The sequence below is a fragment of the Halictus rubicundus genome, chromosome 3, assembly GCF_050948215.1.
Source record: "Halictus rubicundus isolate RS-2024b chromosome 3, iyHalRubi1_principal, whole genome shotgun sequence".
Classification (NCBI taxonomy): Eukaryota; Metazoa; Arthropoda; class Insecta; order Hymenoptera; family Halictidae; genus Halictus; species Halictus rubicundus.
In genome coordinates this window covers 9,219,749-9,242,076 of record NC_135151.1, presented here as the reverse complement: position 1 = coordinate 9,242,076, position 22,328 = coordinate 9,219,749, and the positions used below count along the sequence as shown (strand labels likewise).

The 22,328-nt window shown below is 40.3% G+C and overlaps 1 protein-coding gene across 5 annotated transcripts in view; it reads left to right on the top strand.

Annotated features, from left to right (window-relative positions):
• Positions 1–22,328, top strand: part of Tfap-2 (transcription factor AP-2) — a 182,335-nt gene that overhangs the window by 106,682 nt on the left and 53,325 nt on the right. For 4 of the 5 annotated variants that reach the window (XM_076785244.1, XM_076785243.1, XM_076785241.1 and 1 more), the window contains exon 2: positions 16,616–16,993. In XM_076785244.1, the coding sequence (XP_076641359.1) occupies positions 16,616–16,993 (378 nt within the window). Of the gene's footprint in view, positions 1–6,346; positions 7,269–16,615; positions 16,994–22,328 lie in introns of those variants that run through there. The other variant, XM_076785242.1, reaches the window with a different exon arrangement.

The window sequence follows — 22,328 nt, the reverse complement described above, 5'->3', positions numbered from 1 at the left end:
TCGATCGATAAATAAAAATCGATGGAGCTGCGACCTAAATTACAATGCGGACGGCGGATATTAATAAGTGGCACACGAAATGGAAGCATCGGAATGACGTCCACGAAGTTATTAAAAACTCCTGGCACAGCAAATAGCATTATTCGAAGAGGCGGCTGCGACGAATTTGACGACTTTCTAAATTTTGAAATGAGTACCGCTGGTTGTTCCGTACAAGGAATCGAGTCGACAGGTTTAAATCACTTTCTAATCTGCAGCAGAAGCAGGTGTCCATGCGTCTCACCAATTGATAACCGGTTTATTAAAATTATACAAATAGATGCGTCGGATGAAAATCTTCCAAACGGTTGTTAAACAAATCTTTTTTGTCGTTCGGAGTCCCGGTAGAAACGGCGAGAAAGTCTAGACAGTCCGTTTTTAGTCGGAGAACGGTGAACGTCGGAATGAATGTGATGTAGTCGTTAATAAACAATTTTTTTTTTTGTATCTGACGACTTCCAGCTGCGCGATTGGTAATCACTGATTGCCAAAAAATGTGCGAAAACGTGAGAAGCTTCGAAGAAATTCTCAACAGTTTATCTTTAATCGAACAATGTTGACTTACAATGTTCAACGTGCATATTGCATGTACAGTTCTGATGTTTTTTTCTTTTTTAGTAACTTTCAAAGCTGCGAGTGCCAAAAAATTCGTGAAAACATTTTTCTAATAAGTGTTCGTAATTCTGTTCATTAATTTAGATGTATTTGTGTATTGAAAATGATGTGGCGATCATTACAGAAGATCTACCAATAGATCTTTCCCGACACAGGAAGTAGCAATTAGAGACGCACGAACTCATTCCTCGATAGATTTTCCCAAGATCCTTCATAAAACGCGGTAAAAACAAGCGAAATGTTCCGGTTGCCGAGCATGATTAACAGCTGATACCGAAGAAATGGAATTACAACTAGGAGGAAGTTTGCTTGAGCTTGAAAAAAGTGTGTCTTTATAATTAATTTCATGTTAAAGCATGAAAGGGTGTTGCAGTTTCAGCACCTTTACGAGAAATAAATGTTACAATATTCGGCTCGTCAATGCTTAAAGATCCATGTTAATTTACAGGTACATAATAAAAGTGGTTATTGTACAAATTATGGCATGTAGTGTATGTCTGGTTACGCTATTGTAATCGCTGTAGTTCAATTTGTTTCTCGGCAGAAAATCAACGTAACGATAAAAAAAGTCTGCTAAATGGAGAAATAAATGATCCGAGATTCGAAGGAGATTATCGTCAATAAAATTTGAGCTTTTACGTATGTGCTCGGGTGTAATAATGAATTGGTGTGCAGAGCATACTGCCTTTTAATGCCTGAAAAGAATTTGTCACTTTGCCACAGTGTGGTCGAACGCAAATTTTAAATAACAAGATTAAACGACTACCGTTAAGGGCGTGGCGATTCGGAGATGATAAAACTGCGTCGGTTATTTTTCATCTCATTTCACCTGCTTCTTTGCGAATCCGCGCACAGACGCAACACGCGCGCGCGCGCGCGCGCGTACATGTTGTTGGGCGTACTGTTGAACTGCAGTGTATGTCAGGAGTCCGTAAACGGGACCGTAAAGCATTTAAAACGATCGAATAATTGCCGCGCTCTGCGTCGTAGCTAATTCCCTGTCGACGCGCAGACTTTACGATTCCGTTCGGATTTGCCGATTTCTCGGATCGCCGTTCACCCTGATGGACGGCGCCGTACGAAACCGTAAAAATCGCCGATAGAAAACTTGGTCGAACGAACTAGTTCCAATTGCCCCAGTAAATTCTTGTTGCATCCGATGACAACACGACGCGTGATCGGTAGCCCGAGGCGTGCTCGCGCCAGAAGGCTCAACATTATTCCGTTTCACTGGCCATCGTGATACCCCCTCCCCCCTTTTTCCTCTCCCTTTTTCCTCCGTTTCTCCTCTTTGTCTTACGTATTTTCCCCCCTTTTTGTCCGCGATCGGCGCAGCTCGAAATCAACGAGGAATGGAAAGGCGAAATTAATCAACCGTTCGAAAGCTAGTCTCCATCGATTCGATCATCGATCCCAAATCGAAAACAGATCCGAATCTCTACTCTCCGGACTCTACTTCTTGAATCATGTTCGACACAGGACCGAACCTTGTCGCGAGATTATCGTCTTTCCTGCGAACGGATCGTCGTGTCATTAATCAAGAAGCTGGTTTTCACAGTTGATGTTCGTGGAACAAACACGATTGAAGTCTATGCTGCACCATTAACATTTTATTTTTCATAAGTAGATTGTGAATCTCTGAAATGAAAAAGTTCTGTGTTAGTTTCAAGATACTATACACATTCTTGAATCCTTCCAACGTTTCCATTCTATTTTCTCATTTTTATTGTATTAGGTGGACCCGAAAGTAATGCCGTTTCTTTTTTTTTTTTTTAGATTAAATTCAAACAAATAAATTTTTAACAAGTTTTTACTTTGAATCTATGATGTGATCACCCTCGTTATCAACAACCTTTTGCTATCTAGTGTGCAAATTTTCGATGCCGGATCGAGAAAAATCAATTGGTTTTTTAGCAAAATATTTGGAGAGGGTCTTTTGGGCGTATTCGCGTAAGTCAATAATAGAACAGATGATTCTGAAAAATTTGTAAGTGTACTTTACATTAATATTTTATAACGTAGGCTCAGTATTCGTATGCATAACATTGGATACAAGGTTTTCTATTATATTTTGCAACTTCAAATTTATGATCCGAAAGGGCAGGGTGACAAGGTCAATATCTCTTTAAATTTTGTTTGTTCGAGGCACGCACACGATTATGTTCCGTCTCATCGACACGGTCAGGTGGACTGTAGTAGTAGGCTTTTATCTGCACGTGTAACTCCACACAATCAAATTTTGCAAAAACTTTAACGACTTATATCTGCATAACTATTTGTTTGCGACGTACGGTTACTTTCAAACTTTTTCTTTTCTCGATGTATAGACGGCGTTAATGTAAAGAAGACTAACAATTTTCTTCGTTATAAACAATTTTGCGGCAAGTTTCTTTGACAAATGTCCACCGATCCGGAGATGTAGATTCACCCCTACGACGAATGACCATCACTTTTTATACACCCTGTACAGTAAGAAACAATTTTCGTCAAGACAAATATGCAAAAAGAAGTGTGCGTTCGTGTTGTTCAATGGAGAACTTCCATTCCTCAAGGTTGTCCGAGCTGATTTCAGTGACACTTTACCGTGGATTACTGTATCGATTCCGACAAGCTGAATCCTGATTTTGTCGCGCGCGTCTTTTCACACTGTCGCGTCGTCGCCGACTGGTTGCGAACCGTGAATGGCGTTCCGAGGCGTAATTACGCGGCAGAATTTACATCGGCATAAATTACGCCCCGCGTATGCCGACGACCTATAGCGTCGCTTTGCCGGCCCGTTTTCATCCTGGAAATTAATGGCGGCTCGCGGCATGAATGAACGCTGACGGAAAAGCGGTTCGGAACACTCGGGACGCGTTTCTGGCGGCGCGGCGTTTAATTAATACGTCGCCGTCGCGCGCCTCCCGCCGCGAAACGTATCCCGAATCCGATAACGATGCCAGAGTGTTATCGGGTGTCACGATCTAATCTCATACCGCGGGACGAGCGATAAATATTGTTAACGTACGAGCTACCTGATCGTCCCGAGAACTGGAATGAATAAGCCGCGGACGCGTCGACTTTGCGATTTTCTGCTGAGTTAATACTCGTTCCAAAATACGCGATAACAGTTGACTGACATTGGGAAATGTCCTGTCGCTAATCCAGTATTTTTTTTTTAAATGATAGCGGCATGGTCTCCGATTTAAAGATGGCGCAGAAGCTTGGCCGCACCTATCGCCACCGATTAAAATGACCGGTTCCAGATTTTTTATTTTACAATTATTGAAATAATAAGAGTTGTTTCATAAGAAACGATTGTATAAATATCTTTGGTAGCGCATGTATTACAGTAGGAGCCGCACAAAGTCTTAATAAAATCAATCTTGTCATTTTTATAAGGGAACTAGTTACTTTTTAGGCTCGGTAGGTTTAGTGTTAAATTAATCATTTATACGTCTACACATGGACGTTGTAAAATTTACAAATTATCTGAGAGATTTTTTACTCTTGTTTTCCTGTATCCACGTTTCGTATAAACACGTTGATCGCCATTTCTCGAAAATTTAGTTTTGCGGTGACAGGTACTGTGCTGAGTTTGCTTATGAACGATGAAATACAGAAGGACTGACAAAATAATTAATACCATAAATATTAAATGAAAGTATCGAAAGTATTCTGATTTGCGAAATGTTGTTTGATCACGATTGTCTAGTTGACTTTAAGACGTCATATCGTGTAGAATTAATGAACTGGGCGCATTAGAATATTTTTGTATTCTCACGACCTTAACGATTTATGTCGCTGTGGTAAAAATCTTAGTGTTCTTAATTCGTGTGAACGAAAGTAAAATGATGCAAACGCACCTCTATTTGTGTTTAAGCAGATCGCAGAAAATGACATGGAATGGATACCATGCTTTCAGCTCTAGTAACGATTACTTCAAAGTTATTGACTTCGACGCACCTCCTGTTTACAGACAAAAAGATCAGAAATTTGATGCGGTCATTATACCAGTTATGTGAACATATTTCATTGGTTGGGAAATTAACTTAATTAGGTATGAAAAACGCATCTAGTGACTAACGGACTGTATTGCTCGAGATTATACGGTGGGACAGCGCCGCTTGTTCTTTTGCGAGCGAATAGCATCCCGTACACTACATGTAACCTGAATTTCATAATACAAATTAATAATCATTCGACCCACCTATCGATTCGAGAATTCTAGTTTGTTGTGTCTCTCCATTTCATGTAAATTATAATGTTTATTTGGAGAGCTTATTACGGTCGATTATTAGCTGCGATAAAAATGAGCGGCAAAAACGTTTAATCCTGCTTAATAATTTGTGCGAGCGATAATAAATATTTAATGAAACCAGAAATTTTGTAAATTGCCTTTCTAATAATTTTTAATAAACCGCAAATTACGGCGATAGCTATAACTATATGAGACCATGATTAGACTTGACTGTGTCGTAAAAGAAATTTTCCCATGGACATATTGCCTGATGTGTCACTGTTGATATTTTAATTGGCAGACCTACTAAACTGTGCTTTATCTACTATGTTATCTCTATTATTAACCATTCAATATTTATATGGTACATAGGACACGCTGTACTGAGTAAAAAAGCCTTAGTAAACAAAGGTCGAAAGGTCAACCGTTTCTGAGATATAAACATTTTTCTGCATCATGATTACAGAATCGCGAACTCTCTCGAAAATTTCACATCTCTATCGAATTATTTGACAATTCTTCTATGCAAGTCATCTGTCGGTGAAGAATACACTTCGCTTTTCAAATATTCCCATAAAAAGAAGTTTCCGTGTCTGGGTTTCCTTGAGCACCATTCAATGACATTCAGAACGCGTTTTATAAACGCTGAGGTAATCGCACGCGACGGAAGCATGTCGATCTTGATGCTAATATACAAAAATGTTTGTATCTCAGAAACGGTTGACTTTTTGACCTACGGGTTCAGGTTTGTTTCACTTGGTACATTATGTCCCATGCACCGTATAAATATTTAATGTTTAAATTAACATCCTGTATATAGACGCTACCCATGACAGGAACTTTGAGATGACGTATCGATGATACTGGAAGGAACTATGGGTAACTTTGAACCAGCATCCCGACGATTCAATCCCCGGTCCTCGAAAGGTTAAACCACTAAATTTTCATATCACAATTTTCTCCACGATTTCCCAAGACCCGAAAGACTGGAGGCTGCGCCGAGCGACCGGTGATCCGTCGCGACGCCTGGCGTCGCAGGATCTGCATCGGGCACCGTCGTGGGGTATCTCTCCCATTCGCTGGGTCGTGGATCGTCCCCTCGTGGCTCTGATCCTCCGTGGCCGCCGGAGAGGGGGGCGTCTCTAGGAGCAGTTGCACGTGGTGGCTGTGTTATCCTCGGGCGAAATTTCGGTCGTCTGTACGCCTGTACAGGAGAGGAGTGTACGGTACCTCTCCGTTCTCCTATCCTCTCCGTCGCAGGATGGTAGGGTAGGAACTCTTCAAGGTGGTGGTGGCGAATGGTGATGGTGGTGGTGGATGGTGGTGATGGTGGTGGTGCAGCTGGCGGCGTCGTCGTTCTCCGCCGGTCTCGGATGGTGGTGGCAGTAGTAGTAGTAGTAGTAGCTTCCTAGTAGTGGTAGTAGTAGCTCTCGGTAAGAGCACACACCGAGTGCCACCTCCCATTTCGTCCTCGGCGTGCTGGCACACGAGACACGAGCTGTTAGCTATACTTTCGTACGGTCCGGCGTCGTCCCCGTGGTTCAGTCGGTCGGCCGCAACACACCGCTCAATCAGCCGATCAGCTGTTCTCTCCTGTTTTGCGCGCACCGGCTTGCGACCCGATCCCGCCGCGGCGAGTCTCCACCGAAGAGAGTCACAGTCCGCTCTGTTCATTCTCGCAAGCCGATCGCCTGTCGATTCGTTCCCGAAGTCGGTTGGCCGATCGTCGCGCCGCGTCGCACCGCGCCGGATGCATCGATGCCACCCACCCGCCGCGGCACCTTGATGCGCGATCATCAACCGGCGAACATGTTCGAGTCACCGCGAGACCGATCATCGCTCGTCGCACAAGCGACGGGCCACGCTTCCTCGGAGCATCCTCGCACCCTTCGATCGATGACGCTCTGCTCGCCTGGAGTCACCTTGCTCGTCTAGCTCACCTAGTTCCTAACTCTACCGGTGACCAGAGTCCTCGGAGGACTCGCGATCCTCCGCGGCGCCGTTCAAACCCCTTGCTGAAGCTGCTAGTGCGTTCTCCGACGAATTCCATCCGACGGTTTTCAGTCGCGTTGCGTTCCTCGGGCTCGGACGGCCCACGGAGACCGGAAGTGATCACCGAGTGTGCAGTGCCTCGATCCGTGATTAACGATTCGCAGTCGAGAGGTGGTGCGAGATTGACACCGTGCGCGTGTGATGTGCGGGGGAATATAGTGCGGCGGTATAGTGGTTCACGCGGGAACGGGATCGAACGGTGACTGTGACGGATACGCCGACCGAAGCCGGCAAGCTGGAGATCCTAGGGATGTTCCCGCCGCGCACGGAAGCGCCGACAGCGGACAAGCTGGCGCTCTGTTACGCGCCGCACGTTGACATGACCACGGTGATCGAGGTCGAGGTGTGTGATCGTTCGAAATCATATTACGATAGCACGCGGTTACCCCGTGCCCCATGGAATAACGGATCGACAGCTTTCGGAGTTGGCGAATTAAGATTTCGGTAGCTGACGAGTTCTGTCGGGGTGGAAAGACGATGGTGGTAATGTAGGTGAACGAGACGACGTTGCAAAAAGTTTCGAACTTTTGTACGGGGTTTAACCCTAAACCTAGCCAGTGAAAAACATATAAAAGCGAAGAGATTGAATTTGCTTGGAATTCGTACGATTTTCGGGGGCACTAGAGATAGACTATTTTACATCACATTATAAAAATAACATGAATGCATCTATTAAAATTTGTAGCCATTTTTCAACACTGAACCTACCACGCGCGGTCAAATGAACGTTGTTGAAATTTCGTGTAGAATTCATTGTATACAACGTTACTGTATCGCCATGTAACTTATTGACTTTTACTATAATATACATACAACCTATTTTTCAATATTCACAAGTTTCTTTATTGTTTACTTTCTGAAAAATTTCATAGCATGTCTTTCTATATTAAGATAGATATTTTTTTTCAAGCGGTCATTTGACCGCTCATGGTTGGATTCGGTATACATGTAATGTAGGTAGGTTTAGTGTTAAATAATATATATCCAAAGAAATGAATTTGTTAAATAATTCCTCGTGGATGCATCTTTAAAATCTCAATATTACCAAATCAAAAATACTAGAATCCGTGATTTTGACGGGTCCCGTAAATCTAGTGTTAAATAAATTCAGTCATTTCCTATGAGAGCGTTTTCATAATTTCAATAATTGAAGAATAGAAAACCGGTCATTTGACCGTGCTAGGTTTAGTGTTAGCACTTTGTCTACCCGATGCCTATTATAGGCTTTTCAAAAAGCTTAAAATTTTCTTTCACTCAATAATCCCAAATGAAATTATTAGAATTACGTTATCGAGGCTGAGTTGTTTGTTTATTGTTGAAGTTTGCCATGGGCCATAGACTTCCAAACATTATTTAATAATCGTCGGCAAATAATGTGTTACAAAACGTCGTCAAGATGTACTACGCGCGATGGAAGACTAAATTGATCTGTAATGAATATAGGCATAGTTTCGTTCACTCGTCTAGGCCAAATGATCTTAATATTTTATAGTAAAGTGATCATAATATGCCTCCAACAGTTTTGTCATCGGTAATTACCTGAAGTGTATAAACGATCTTATCGATATTTTACAATTAAAATGTCACTCGAACAGTTTTACGTTGCCGTCCACAATTCACGCTAAATTTTAAGAAACCTCGTGACTCGTACAAAATAGATCGTTAATGAACCGAGCGATAATTTCATTTACAAAGATTTGGTTTAAGAAACATCGTCAAACGTTAATGAGTACGATAGAAAATGGACCCATTTTGTTCACAAAAAACGTTTTTCTAAAGGGACGATTATACAGCTAAGGTATGTTCTAGAAAAATGGTAAAAATATTTATCAAGCACACGAACCGTTAATAGAAATGTCATCATCTTTTATTCTCCCGTAAATCAGTCTCTATGTGTCATCACCTTCAATTAATCCCAAAGTTTAAGAAACCGTGAGTCGGTATGAAATAGTGAATAAATAGTTTTATAATTATAGAGGATCGCCTGTAGGAACGACATTGTCGAGATTATTGAATCTACAATTAATCACTTCTTTACGCGCGTACAAGTTTTTGTAAGGTTTACGACGGTTTTACATCGACGTGTTCACCGATGAATTATCGTTCCTTGAATCGCTGGAGAATCCTTGAACCACATTTCTTAGAAACATTGCTCATTTCATGATTACGTTCGAATTAGTATTCGTCTATAATATATGGAAATCTAATTCAACTTCGGACACTGTAACGAAAGTGTATTCCGTTCGATCGTCTCTTCTTCATTGTCAAAACAAGCATTTATCGCAGAGGGTAGATTATAAACTTGTTCGTAAAAGTTCGACGAATGATCTCTAATGACAAGAATTAAGTTGAAATTCAGTTTTCCTATAATTTGCATTGCATAGATGGTGGAATATACATAAATTATTTCTGAATCAGGTCGAATAAATATGATGGTTAATTAGGTACGAATCAAACAATTAAAGTCTATCTTCAATTTAGTTTCGTATTTTCACGATGTTGAAAAAGCAATCAAATTCTTATACCCAAAAAATTGTGTTCAACACTAAACCTACCAAGCATTAACATTATCTGGTAACTATCGCCTTATAAAAATGGCAACCCTAAATTTATTAAGATTGTCCATAATTTTCAATATAATAACTGCTTGGACAAGGAAATTTATTCCACTATTTTCCATAAATGAATTTCTATAGTTTCAATGATTGTAAAATATAAAACCGGTCATTTTGACCGTGGTAGATTTAATGTTATTAGCACATTACAAACAATAAAATTACACCCCACAAAATATTCTTAAGAAAATATTCTTAATCGATGATTTTCAATCTTAGCTTGTTGCAAGAGAAGGCTAGTCGTCATTAAACAGTGCAGTAATTATTTTCGTGAGTAACGAGCAGTTAACGAGTGATTCGAGGTCGTTGATTTAGGTGAATCACCCCGTGTATTTAAAGCTCCGAACACCGGAGGTCCACATTTTCTTTCCTAGTCATTTGTCCTTAATCTACGATCTCTCGATTTCGACACGGCTCGACTTATTGGTTATTAATTGTCTACTTGTCATGCGTGGTAAGAGGGACGATTTCTCCTGCGTTATCAATAGCGATCTCGGCTGGAAAGTTCGGCTATGCGCCTTGTGAAATGGACCGACCGTTTGCAGGTTGTTGGCCGCTCGAAATTTTATGCGTGTAGGTACACAGTGACAGATCGTTCCGATCGAACTGGCTATTAAACGATCGCTGGCCTTCTTTTCAAACTGCGATCCACCACGCCGTTGCTGATTCTTTAAATTACTTTCCTCCCTCCGATCAATCTTTTAACCGCATGTCAACGGGGAATGTAGACGATCAACTACCGAATGATAAAAGACAATAAAAAGAAACTCCGACCAAATTGCTCGATCATTTCGTAATGATAATACGGATTTCGGACCGCGGATTTTTATTGAAAGTTCGAATATTCTAAGTCGATCGTGAGAAAATAAGAATGAACGCTCTCTTCGAATAATTTCGAAAATTTTCAATCATTTCTTTTTTTATATTAGGAAATCTCTTATGAGATTTATTAGAACATAACGTATGTTAGTAAAAAGCATTTTAGAAAGGAGACCCTTAGGCACGTGGATTACAAGTATTTCCATTTTTATCATAACTGCATAAATGACAATATATAGCTTGGCAAGAAATTTCTGTTGTCGAAATATAGAAATGAAATCGCCGGCAATGTGTAGCGTTGAAAATTAATTTTACACTAATTCGATCATAATAATAAACCTTGAAACATGGAAAGAGATAGGGACAAAATTTTTCTTTTCACTTCTTCATTTTACTGCGAAGCACGTGAAGCTGGAGATTTTAAATCAAGCAAACATAATAATATTTCTAAAATGGCAAAAATGTATGAAGATAGGCCACGTGTGTCGGACATTTCAATGATACTTACAAAACTATACCGAGATATTGTTACGCGATAGCATACAGTTTAGAGTAAAAACTACAGGGCCATGTCGTCAGTTCGTGGACACCGTGTATAACACGAATATCGAACACACGGTTTCGTCGACCACGGGTACGTGAAAGTTCAGGCCCATATAATGATCGAATAACGAATATAACTGCAAATTGAAGAGTTCTTAATGACTTTTCCTGCGGCGCCGAAAGGAACGGTACTTCTTCCTCCGATGGTAACGACGCCTATCGTTAAGTGACCAATATTTACGTGCGGAAGTCGCCGGTTGCAGCGAGGTTCGTCGCCACGCAAATATGTATATACAATTTCAAAAGGACCATTCGGAAAGACGATTTCGAAAGCGCGATGAATTTTTGGCTCGTTTGCTCGCCGGTATCGGCAAGATTAGGCAGTCACGTGTTTGGTCAAGCGAGAGAGCTCCCTTCTATAACGGACCTTCCCGTTCAATTTTCGAACGACGTTGAATGCCGTTACGAGCTGCCTTTCGAGTATATCGAATTCCTCTTCCTGCACGCCCTAACCAGACGCCCTGCGCTCCAGTTCCTAATTGCCGACTCATTCTACTCGCGAATATTAGGAACGTAAGTTTCGTAAGTTTTTGAGACGTTAAAGAATATTTTTGGCAAAAATATCACCTCTTCCGAGACGAAATGCACGTCTAATTTTTCAAATCGCGAACAGAAAATTTGATCGTGACGAAAATTTTGTTCATCCTATATATTGTCAAAAACGTTTTTGGCGAGTGTCGCGACACGAGTTCATTCAGCGGTAAAGATAGAATTTAAATTGCTGCTCTCAGGTGGAATCTTCACGTGCCATTCACACGTAGAAAGTTGTATGAACGAAGAAAAAGCGCACGTTGGCCCTTTCACGGGTTATAGAGATGTTCGAGATCGTATCACGAGAGCCAAAGACCTAATGGCTCACGCCGGTATAGTGTCGATACAAAGCCTTTCGCTGTTATTCAAATAAATCACTGCTGATAGTATCTGTTCGAGCGATGCTACATATTCGTGGCATCGAAGGATCCCATCGATTGGGTCTCACAAGCTGTTTTTTGCCGTTGTAGAAAAAGTTCTGAAACTCGAACGGAGTCAGAAAATTGTTAACTCTGTGTCCTCATTCCTTTCACAGTTGTACAATAATTATAGACTTCGTCCACTTTAAAATTGCTTCCTGCGAGACAAAAACAATGTATATTCACTTTATGTCTGCTTGTTTTAATGTTTTAATTTTTATCCAGGCTCTCAAAGCTCGAAAATTCCACCGACCGTCGATTGGAACGTCTCTTATAAGTTGAACAATGGCAAAAATGTACATCTTCTTTTCGCTGATAAGTGTTTCATAATCGAGTCAAAGTTACAAAATTGTCTGCAAAGGAATATGTAGAATCTGCAGAACAGAAGTAATTTTCTCTAAAAATATTTTATTATGTATCTTACTATCTGTTTTATGCATATGCCCCAAAATTTTTATGCAAAAATCATAATTTTGTTGAATATTAAAAATAATAAAAAATTGTATATAATATCAAATATATGAATTGATTTATAAAATTGTTTGGTATGTTCTCGATTCCACAGTATTAAAAAATATCTTTGATGAATATTGTGTGCTGCAGACTTTTCGATCAAAGGATTCGAGTAGGGAGCACCCATCGCGGCGCCATTCCATCGTGGCACAATTATGACATTGTTAACTCCTACTTTTTTCTTTTTTTTTTTTTTTTGTTAACAACGTATTCTCTGTAGCCTCATTTGCAACACGAACCTGAACTTCTACGTACACTTCGCTGGATTTTCCAACGAAAATATGCTTGATCACACTTCAGCAATTTGCTTTGATGATCTTGCGATTTGCGACCGATATTTCATACGATCAATGGTTCGCGTAGACTCCGATGTAATCAGCGTTTTATACAGAGATTCTCATCTGAACTTTACCGCACGGTTGAGCAACAGTCACTGGTCGAGGCTTTCTCGAACGGAACAAAGAACAATGCGTAACGCAATGCTTAAAACAATCGCGAATTAATGGCTGGATATAAACGATTATAAAAATGGCGAAGTCTGCGTTGTATAATACTGACCTATTATACATTTTGCAGCACCGAAAGAGAAACGGAAATATAATTATACACGTGCATGCACTATCGTTCATAAGTCACAGGACACCTATTTTTGCGTAAACAAAATCTTGACTGTACAATTCTTACTGCAAATATAATAGTTTACTACTGTAATGGTTCTAACGATTACTTATCCAATTACATTAATTTAGGAAGATGGTGATGTTGAATATAAATTGAGTATCAGTCTGAGTTAGTTTTAAATCATAAACAATAATTCTACGTCCACAACTGTACAACACGTGCATAGCACTTTTTGTAATATACAAAAATACTCACAAAGAAATTAAAAGGGTTCATCGTGAGTTAAGATAAAAATTTTGCAAAAAATGACGAGAAGTTGAAAGATATTAATTAAAATATTATTGAGATATTAATGAAATGACGTTTATACTTAACTGCAATGTAAAATCAAGTCGGTAAAGAATTAACAATTACGTGTCATGTATCACAATTTATGAGATTTTAGATCAATCGCGTTCCTCCTCTTTTTGTAAATATCCCGAACACTGTTAACTTGTAGAATAATTATAAAAAAGTTCCCAGGCTCTTTGTAATAACGTTCGAAAACTATAATCTTCTTCTTCCAACGGGACCGGAAGCTTGTCTCCCTGGCGTTCTAATTTCGATATTACCTCACTGTTTCGGGTACCCTAATTTCGAGAAAGATATTATTCTTCTGAAGGTGTTATTATGGTAAAAGCACGGAGTGGCCAACGAGTGAGATCAAAGTACCACTCGCCTTGAAAAACAGGATATAGAATTTATTCTTTGTAGGTACCTAAATGGAATAGTTAGTCAGATTTTTTGTGCCGCTTAATTGCACCGTTAGATACTCTGCTATAATTATACCTCGTTTTGAGTGATGCGATGTCAGAGGTCTGAAGCAGCGTTCGGAGCACGATCGCTTAAAAAGTTCAGAATCATTCATTGTTATAAAAAAAGTCACGAGTGAGTGGATCCATGGGAATTATCGAGGTTCTACCAAATGCTTTTGCTACAATTATAAATAAATTACCGTTAATACCTTACCGAAAAAGTAAACAATTTACAAGAAATGTATTTCTATGAAAACTTCTATTTACGTTACAAGTATTATTCCTGATATTTTAATTTTAATACAATTTTATTTTTTTATCAAAATAGAATACTCCCTATTTCACTGAACAACTCAATTTATTATACAGTATAAATTCGATAGCAAACCGAGACTTACTTTTTTAACACTAAACCTACCACAATTGACCTTTTCAAACTTCTGCGTACAATTTCGTACATACAACATTATCACATCGCTATTGATCTTTACTACTTTTCTTAACCCCTTCCCTTGCTATTTACCTCGACGAAATCCGGGCCCAAGCGGTAGGGGTCAACGCGCGGTAAACAAACCAGAGTGAGGCTCGAGAACAGTCACAATACTAGCCGAAATGTAAATACCTGTGATATCTGTGACTCGTGATGTTTACGTTTGACAGATTTTCACTCCACGAGTTCTACTCGTGATGTTTACGTTTGTGCCAAAATCTTCATCACGAGTCAGACTCGTTAAAATACAGGAAGCGGTTAAAGTATGTGTGCAATGTATTTTTCAGTATTTATTTCTCGTTTTATTTTTTTTTTTTTCCAAGCGCGGCCGGTCAATTTGACCGCACGAGATAATATTTTATTTACTCTTCTAAACTTAAACAATCAGTATAAAAGAAAGGCTATTCTCAACATGGCTTAACCGACTCAAAATAAATGAGCCGCCTTATTGAATGAGACGCTATCAAGCTACGCACGTGCCTGGTTGATAATACTGTTTCATGGCAAATGCATCCAAACCGCAAAGGTGGACGACACAGTACAATTTTGTAAATCGAGGAGAGAGCATCGCAGTATTTTTTGTATAATTGAAACTATATAAAAATAAATTTGTATCGTCATTTTATGGAAGTTGTTCATCTACTAATTCGTTCAGCAACAAATTGACTATTATCTACGTTTAATGTATTAACAATAACTTTTTTAAGGACCGGTCATTTCGATCACGCACGATAGGAACAGATATACAAGAAGTGTCGGCAGGGTTGGTGTTAACAGTGCACTGCATTCGTTGAAAAATTTATAAACTTCTCGTCGTTCTGCATGTTCGACTACACGTCGTCGCAGGCGATTTAATGCACAATAGAAGGCGCCGGACGAAGTGCAACAAAAACGTTAATTTATTAGCCGGCGTTAAAACGCGGCAGGTATATCTGACAATAATAAAATCGATGATAAACGACTGTCAGCAGTGAAAATAGCGATTTCCGAATGGTCCACAACCAGTATCTTATCGCGTTTGCGATTTTTCTTTTTTTTTTTGCTCAAACGGCAGCTAACATCTAATACAGTTTTCTTGACAAAGATCGTGGGGCACACCTACATTCTGCCCGTAAGCTATTTGCGGTGTTCTGTTCACCATAAGATTTGCATAGCATTTATCCGCGTTTATGTTCACCACCTTCGGCGGATAAGCGGTACTGTTCCATATACTCGTCGTTTATAGTAATGGCGGACCTCCAGCTCGGCTGACACGATTTTTTCCCCGGCGAACGACGGACATTAGTCACTGCAATTACGCCGACCATTGATTTTTTAATAGCGGCGAAAGTTTCGCTCGACGCGCGTATGTATATCGATGAATGTGTGTCTCCTCCCTCCCCTGCACATGTTATTATGTTTCTTTTTTTTTCCACGTTGTTTACTTTTTATTTTATTTTTTCTGCCTCTCTCTCTCTCTCTCTCTCTCTCTCTCTCTCTCTCTCTCTTTACGTTCGCCGTACACGTTCCGTCGATGCGTGCGGCCTTTCGACGGATACGATTACGGACAATTGAGGTGGAAATAGATTATGGACGATCCGAGAGCCCACGGCACCGTGTTTCGAGGAACGAAGAAATGAATTAAAGGAATACGCCTAACAAAAAAAAAAAAAAATAGACGTTACGCCGCTTGTATAACGAAACTCATTAAAAGTGATGCGAACCGCGGCGAAGTAATAAAAATGCTGCTTTGTGAATTAATATTTTTTAAAACGTTCTACACCGGTGTCCAGAGAAACGAATTGACGATGCTTCTCCTGATTTTGGACGCTAACGCAGCTTATTGCAGTATAAACTTTTTTTCCAACATTACTAGGCGATATGAAATGTTATTAGTCGTATATAATCTTCGCGTTTATTAGAGACACATCTGATTGAGATTCTCCAGATCCTTACGCATCAATCTTTTTTTTTTTTGGACCTAATACAAGGTAACTTGGACTGAAAATCATTTTTTTTTCCAATATTCCGGACGATATGAAACACTATTTTCTAGTTGGTGGATTCGAGAAGTCTCTTGCCTAATTACAGCGTGAGTTAAATACAATTACTTAGAAAGCCATAAGTAGAAACCCATAGACACCCAGCTCCGCTCCAAGGTCAGGGGTGGCAATTCAGCAAAGGGTTGAAAATGTTGCTAATGCTGAGGAACGCTGTCAGATGGTTCCAAAAGTGCAGTTGAATGAAACAATCGAAGAACTGGATGAAAAATTGAAGATATTAATTCTATATTTTTCTGTTCGCAGGACCGTTTAACTGGCCATGGGGGTATATCCTCGTTGGGCGGTGGGAACTCCTCGCCGTATTCCGGTGCCCACCACCATGGTCACAGGGGCAACGGGAACGGCAGCGGGATGCCCCATCATGGTGGTGCCTCGTTGCCCACCGCCTCGGACTTTCAACCCCCATACTTCCCGCCCCCGTTCCCATCGCACCACCATGCGCCGGCGAGTCCTCAACATCCGAGTCTCGGCCAGCCTCAACATCTCGATTACCTCGTCGGCGATCCGTACACGCAAACGTTGAACACGTTACATCAACATCATTACAATCACCTGAGCGCCGCCGTCACGGCTGGCCAGAGGGGCGGCGACCTCAGAAGGGACACCGAGGGAATCCACGTGGTGAGTAATTACTACGATCAATTACCTTACGGCCCAGCTACCGGACGGTTAGTGCTAAATCAGAAATCAACCATCGAATTTGTCGAAAAAATTTAGCTAAACATCCTTTTTAGAAGATCGATGGACACGAGTTTGAGAAATTCGTTTGGTCACTTTCTTCTCATCTACCATATTCGTTTATGTATAAATGGAGAATTCTAATCAATCGGTAAAGCCGTTCGATATAAGCACAGTAATTTCTCTATATATGTCGCCAAGGCCTGGGTGTGTCAACACGGCTTGTTGTTGACATATATCGAGAATTCACTGTATTGGGTTGGAACGTAAGTTCATAGCGTTTTTAAATTGAAATTGAAACATAAAATTAACATATTTATTCATAGATTTATACGATGGCATATTTTCCATCCTGCTCTTTTACCCTTTGCCATTTAATTTTTACACTTAATCGTGTACTACGGCAGTGGCAACTTGTATAACATGAAAAGAGCAAGATACATTTTTAATATTTGTAAACTGAACTTTTAATTACGACGGGAGACATTGAACTTGCAAAAGGCGTCCGCGAAGGTCGCAAAACAGAGCGACAATCTTCGCACGGTGGTCGCGGAAACACGGTGATCGGCCGTCTCTTATCGTCTCAGGTGCGCGCGTAAAATCGAAGCGCGCGGAGATCCGGTCACGTGCAGGCCTGGCTACCTCATTAGAAAAGCGCGCGCGGCGTGTTATTTGTAGGACGCACCGCTCGGCAACAGCAGGGGGAAACGTAATAATGGGTGGTATCGATCTATTAGACGTATCACGGCCAATAAGTCCCGCCCGTGACATCGGTGATTGCGATCGTTGATCCCTCGGGAAAGCACGCGAGCCGGCTGGCCGGCGATGCGCGCGACATTTGCATTTGCCACGGCTCCGCGTACCTGTCCCCGTCTAATAAGAGGGCTGTCTGTGCCCGCCCCTGGTCCCCTCTGCCCACTTAAGTGGGGAGCTCGGTTCGCCAACTTTGAAAAATCGATCTTTCTTCTTGCAGTTTTGGAAGACCCCATTCCCGTTTCGAAAAGAATCCCTTCACACTTTTAAAAAAATCGAAATTATAACGTTACAGTCTTGGCTCCCCGCCATGAAACCTGTTAACTGAGTCGTCCTGTATATCTATTTCTACGTCACATTTTTCAACGAAAAAATTCGTAGATATTCCTCGAATATGAGGTAAATTATCCTGAAAGTTTCAAAAAGAATCGCTTCATACTTTCCATTAAAAAGAATCTAAAAGGCCACCTTACTTCCAACACTCTAACTTCTCCTCTATGGAACGTGTCAAATGAGTCGCCCTGTATATTTATTTCTACGTCACGTTTTTCAACGAAAAAATTCGTAGATATTCCTCGAATATGAGGTAAATTATCCTGAAAGTTTCAAAAAGAATCGCTTCATACTTTCCATTAAAAAGAATCTAAAAGGTCACCTTACTTCCAACATTCTAACTTCTCCTCTATGGAACGTGTTAAATGAGTCGCCCTGTATATTTATTTCTACGTCACATCATTCAACGAAAAAATTCGTAGATGTTCCTCGAATATGAGGTAAATTATCCTGAAAGTTTCAAAAAGAATCGCTTCATACTTTCCATTTTAAAAAATCTAAAAGGTCACCTTACTTCCAACACTCTAACTTCTCCTCTATGGAACGTGTCAAATGAGTCGCCCTCTATATTTATTTCTACGTCACGTTTTTCAACGAAAAAATTCGTAGATATTCCTCGAATATGAGGTAAATTACCCTGAAAGTTTCAAAAAGAATCGCTTCATTGTTTCTCTGCGAAAAAATCGCAAAAATCGGCTTACTTCGTTTTAAGCCTTCGTTTTCAGCGTTCTGTACTTCGTTTTAATCCCCGTTCGAAGTTTCCCTCTATAACGCGGCCCGAAGGAAACCAACGACGCTGAAGAACTGGGGAAGGCCAGGAAGGAAGTCGTAGATGAACCGAGGACGTTTCGTCCTCCCTTGGTTCGAGATCGATTTTTCTGTTGCACGCGGAACGGATCACAGTTTCTTGTTCGCGCCACGTTCTTTTGTGTCCCGGGATTACCTGGTCACAGGGTGGGTAGACGCAGGTACGGTTGAATACGTGGAAGACGGAACCTCGTTTAAGTACCCGGAGCGGCCTTTTTGTTTGTCGAGGTGCAAGCCGATTGTTTGCTCTAAGTGGGAATAGCACGCGAAAGAGCGTCGATCTTGGTGTTGCTTCACGAACAGGAACGGGACGCTTCGCTTCGCGGCTGCTTGCCGCGGATTATTCGTTTATACTGCGGAACGTATTTGAGAAAATATTATTTGACCTGTACGGAGACCTAACAACGGTGTAGCACGTGGTATTTAAGTGAACGAGATTTAGTCGTGCTCCGTGGGGGGCATAGACAATGATAGACGGGTGATAGAATGTGTTGCAAGTCGGCGACGACGAGACTTTTAGAAAAATGTGAATTCTGATTTCTTTATTTTTAACGTTATCTCGAATTTCGAATTGTACGTCTTTGCGATTACTTTGCGTACGCACTACTACTTTCTGGTCGAGTTCTATCTATTAGGAATTGTTAAAGTTATTCTCATCGGGAACTTTTACATTATACAGTGAATTCTCGATATATGTCAGCAACACAGGTCTTGCAGCTTCTTGTAACGTCAAGGAGACATACCCGAGCCGTGTTATGTTTACACTCCTCGGCGTCCCTCACTGGGTGTACCCCGCGGTAGTGGGGATCTATCATCCAAGCCTTGACGACATATATACAGAAATCACTGTAATCACAACTTTCCAACCATTGCAATATTTACATTGGAGTATATTGTTACAGTATTGTTTTATCACAGTATATTGTTTTTATTGCAGTATTTATTATTTATTTCATTTATTTATTCGGCAATATCGAAGCTCTTCTTTCAAATATTAAAAATCACACAACGAAGCACTTTTTAGATCAACGCTGAATGCAATCTTCGTGTATATAAAATACACACCTTCTCTGACCATTCACGAAATCATTGATCACAGTATCCGTTGCCGAACAGTACAATGGGAACCTAGTCGAAAAGAAGGAGTATTCTTCTATCCAAAGAGCTTTGCATGCGAAATAAACGTTAGCCGATGTTTCATCGAATCACGGTTCGCATTACAGTCACACAAAACCATGATATTCACGAGGGCAAGTTTAGACCTCTAATAACGCGTACGGTAATGGTATTTGCGGTCCACCTTACTCCGACATCTTTTATGGGAATATCAGCCTAATTACGGCGGCGTGACACGCGCTCACCGCATTGTGGATTATGTTTTCGGGGCGGTTCCAAAAGGTGTCGTGTGACGTTTGACAAAAAAAGATTCGGCTTCGCGTAACTCGACACGCGTACACGAAGAATGCGTTCTGGTTTCGCACTGCCCCAAAAACTGGTCAGAGAAGGACTAAAGCACGGGGTTCGATTTAAAGCATCTGTCTGCGCCATATGCAGTTTCGTGTTGCGAACCGTACCCGCGTCGAAAGTTGTTTTTATTTGTGAAACGTGGCCGTGAATTGCATCCGGAGAGTGGTGAGAAAAAGTACGATTTTTCTGACGATTTGCCATGAACGTAGCTAGGGATTAATAAATAAAAATGAAACAATTGAAATTTGGATATTTCAAACTTTGGGTGGTCGAACAATGGCGACAGTTGTGTAGAAAATAGTTATTCAGTAGTTAAGTTGAATCTCAGAGTTGTTAAGAGTTGTTATTTAGATATTCAGCCATCTTTATTGTAGTATAAGCTGAAGGAAATGAATCTATTGAACAGTTCTTTACAAATGCGTCCTTGCACTCTTAATAATTGTAAACTAAAAAATGTCGAGTCCGTCATTTTGACGGGTCCCGTAAATCTAGTGTTAATAATATTAATATTAATATATGCGACAACCCAATATTTTATTCACTCACAAGTGGTGGCAAGTTAATTTATTTTTCAGACTGCATAATACTGTATCGCACAAAATTGCCTTGGTTCCCTTCATGATCCCTTATAGAACAATATGCGATCATTAGTGGACACGAAAGGCTTAGAACCACGTGCATGTGAAAAGTCTTTTATGAATACATGTACGCGTTCACAAATTATAAATCACGGTGAGATCAGCTTTAAAATATTCTAGAATCTTACGAGATTGCGATATCGATTATTTCAAGCAGTACAACCCCTCATACCCTATCTGGCCAAAGCGCATTCTTCAAAGGAGGGTGGCCGACCTCGTTCTCAATGAAATCTTACACTGATACCACCGCTTGGTTTATGAAATATCGGACGAATCCCGCGAATATTTTCGTCGTTCGCTATCAAAACACGCTCACATTCTCGTGCAACAATACTGTGCCTAACCTTCGCGTATTAAATTCGATATTAATACATTTTACCGATACTCGTGTAATTGTTGAAATTGCTAGCACTGGTATCTGAATAAAATTTTATAAAGGTAGACGAACATCGAAATTTTCTGTACGGCGCGTACTGATTCGCTATTACGAATTTATTATAATTATTCGACTAATAATTCCATAAACTGTTGCTTCAATTCAATTCTACCATCAGTTACGTGATTTTCCAGGCAAATTACAATGTTATTATTCAAATGAAATACGTGTAATGCACATGTGTTTGACGTATAGCGAACGTGATTGCAATGTAATTCACACTGATATTACAATGCAACCACTTGTAAATGCAAACAAGAATCTATTTGAATAAAGCGAGGGAATTAAAAAACAATATGAACAAGCAGAGTCAGTTAACAAATAGATATTTAAGTTTCATTAATATACATCATTTCCTGACGTTCTAACGGTCGAACAAAGAATATTTTATTCTGCTCGCGATTCATGACTCTTCGTTAATTTCAGTTAATTTAGCGCGTGCCTAATAAAATAAAAATAAAATATTGTAGCGATAGTCGAAGCCAGCAAGATTAACGAGGTGTGAAAAAGTGATTAAAAATTGCGCCAGTTTGCTGAATATTGTTGTATTTTGTGTTTGGCACAGAATTCCTCGTTGATTTCCTCGAGTTTAGTGCGTACGAAAAATAAAAATAAAATATTGTAGCGATAGTCGAAGCTAGCAAGATTAACGAGGTGTGAAAAAGTGATTAAAAATTGCGCCAGTTTGCTGAATATTGTTGTATTTTGTGTTTGGCACAGAATTCCTCGTTGATTTCCTCGAGTTTAGTGCGTACGAAAAATAAAAATAAAATATTGTAGCGATAGTCGAAGCTAGCAAGATTAACGAGGTGTGAAAAAGTGATTAAAAATTTGCTCAAAGCAG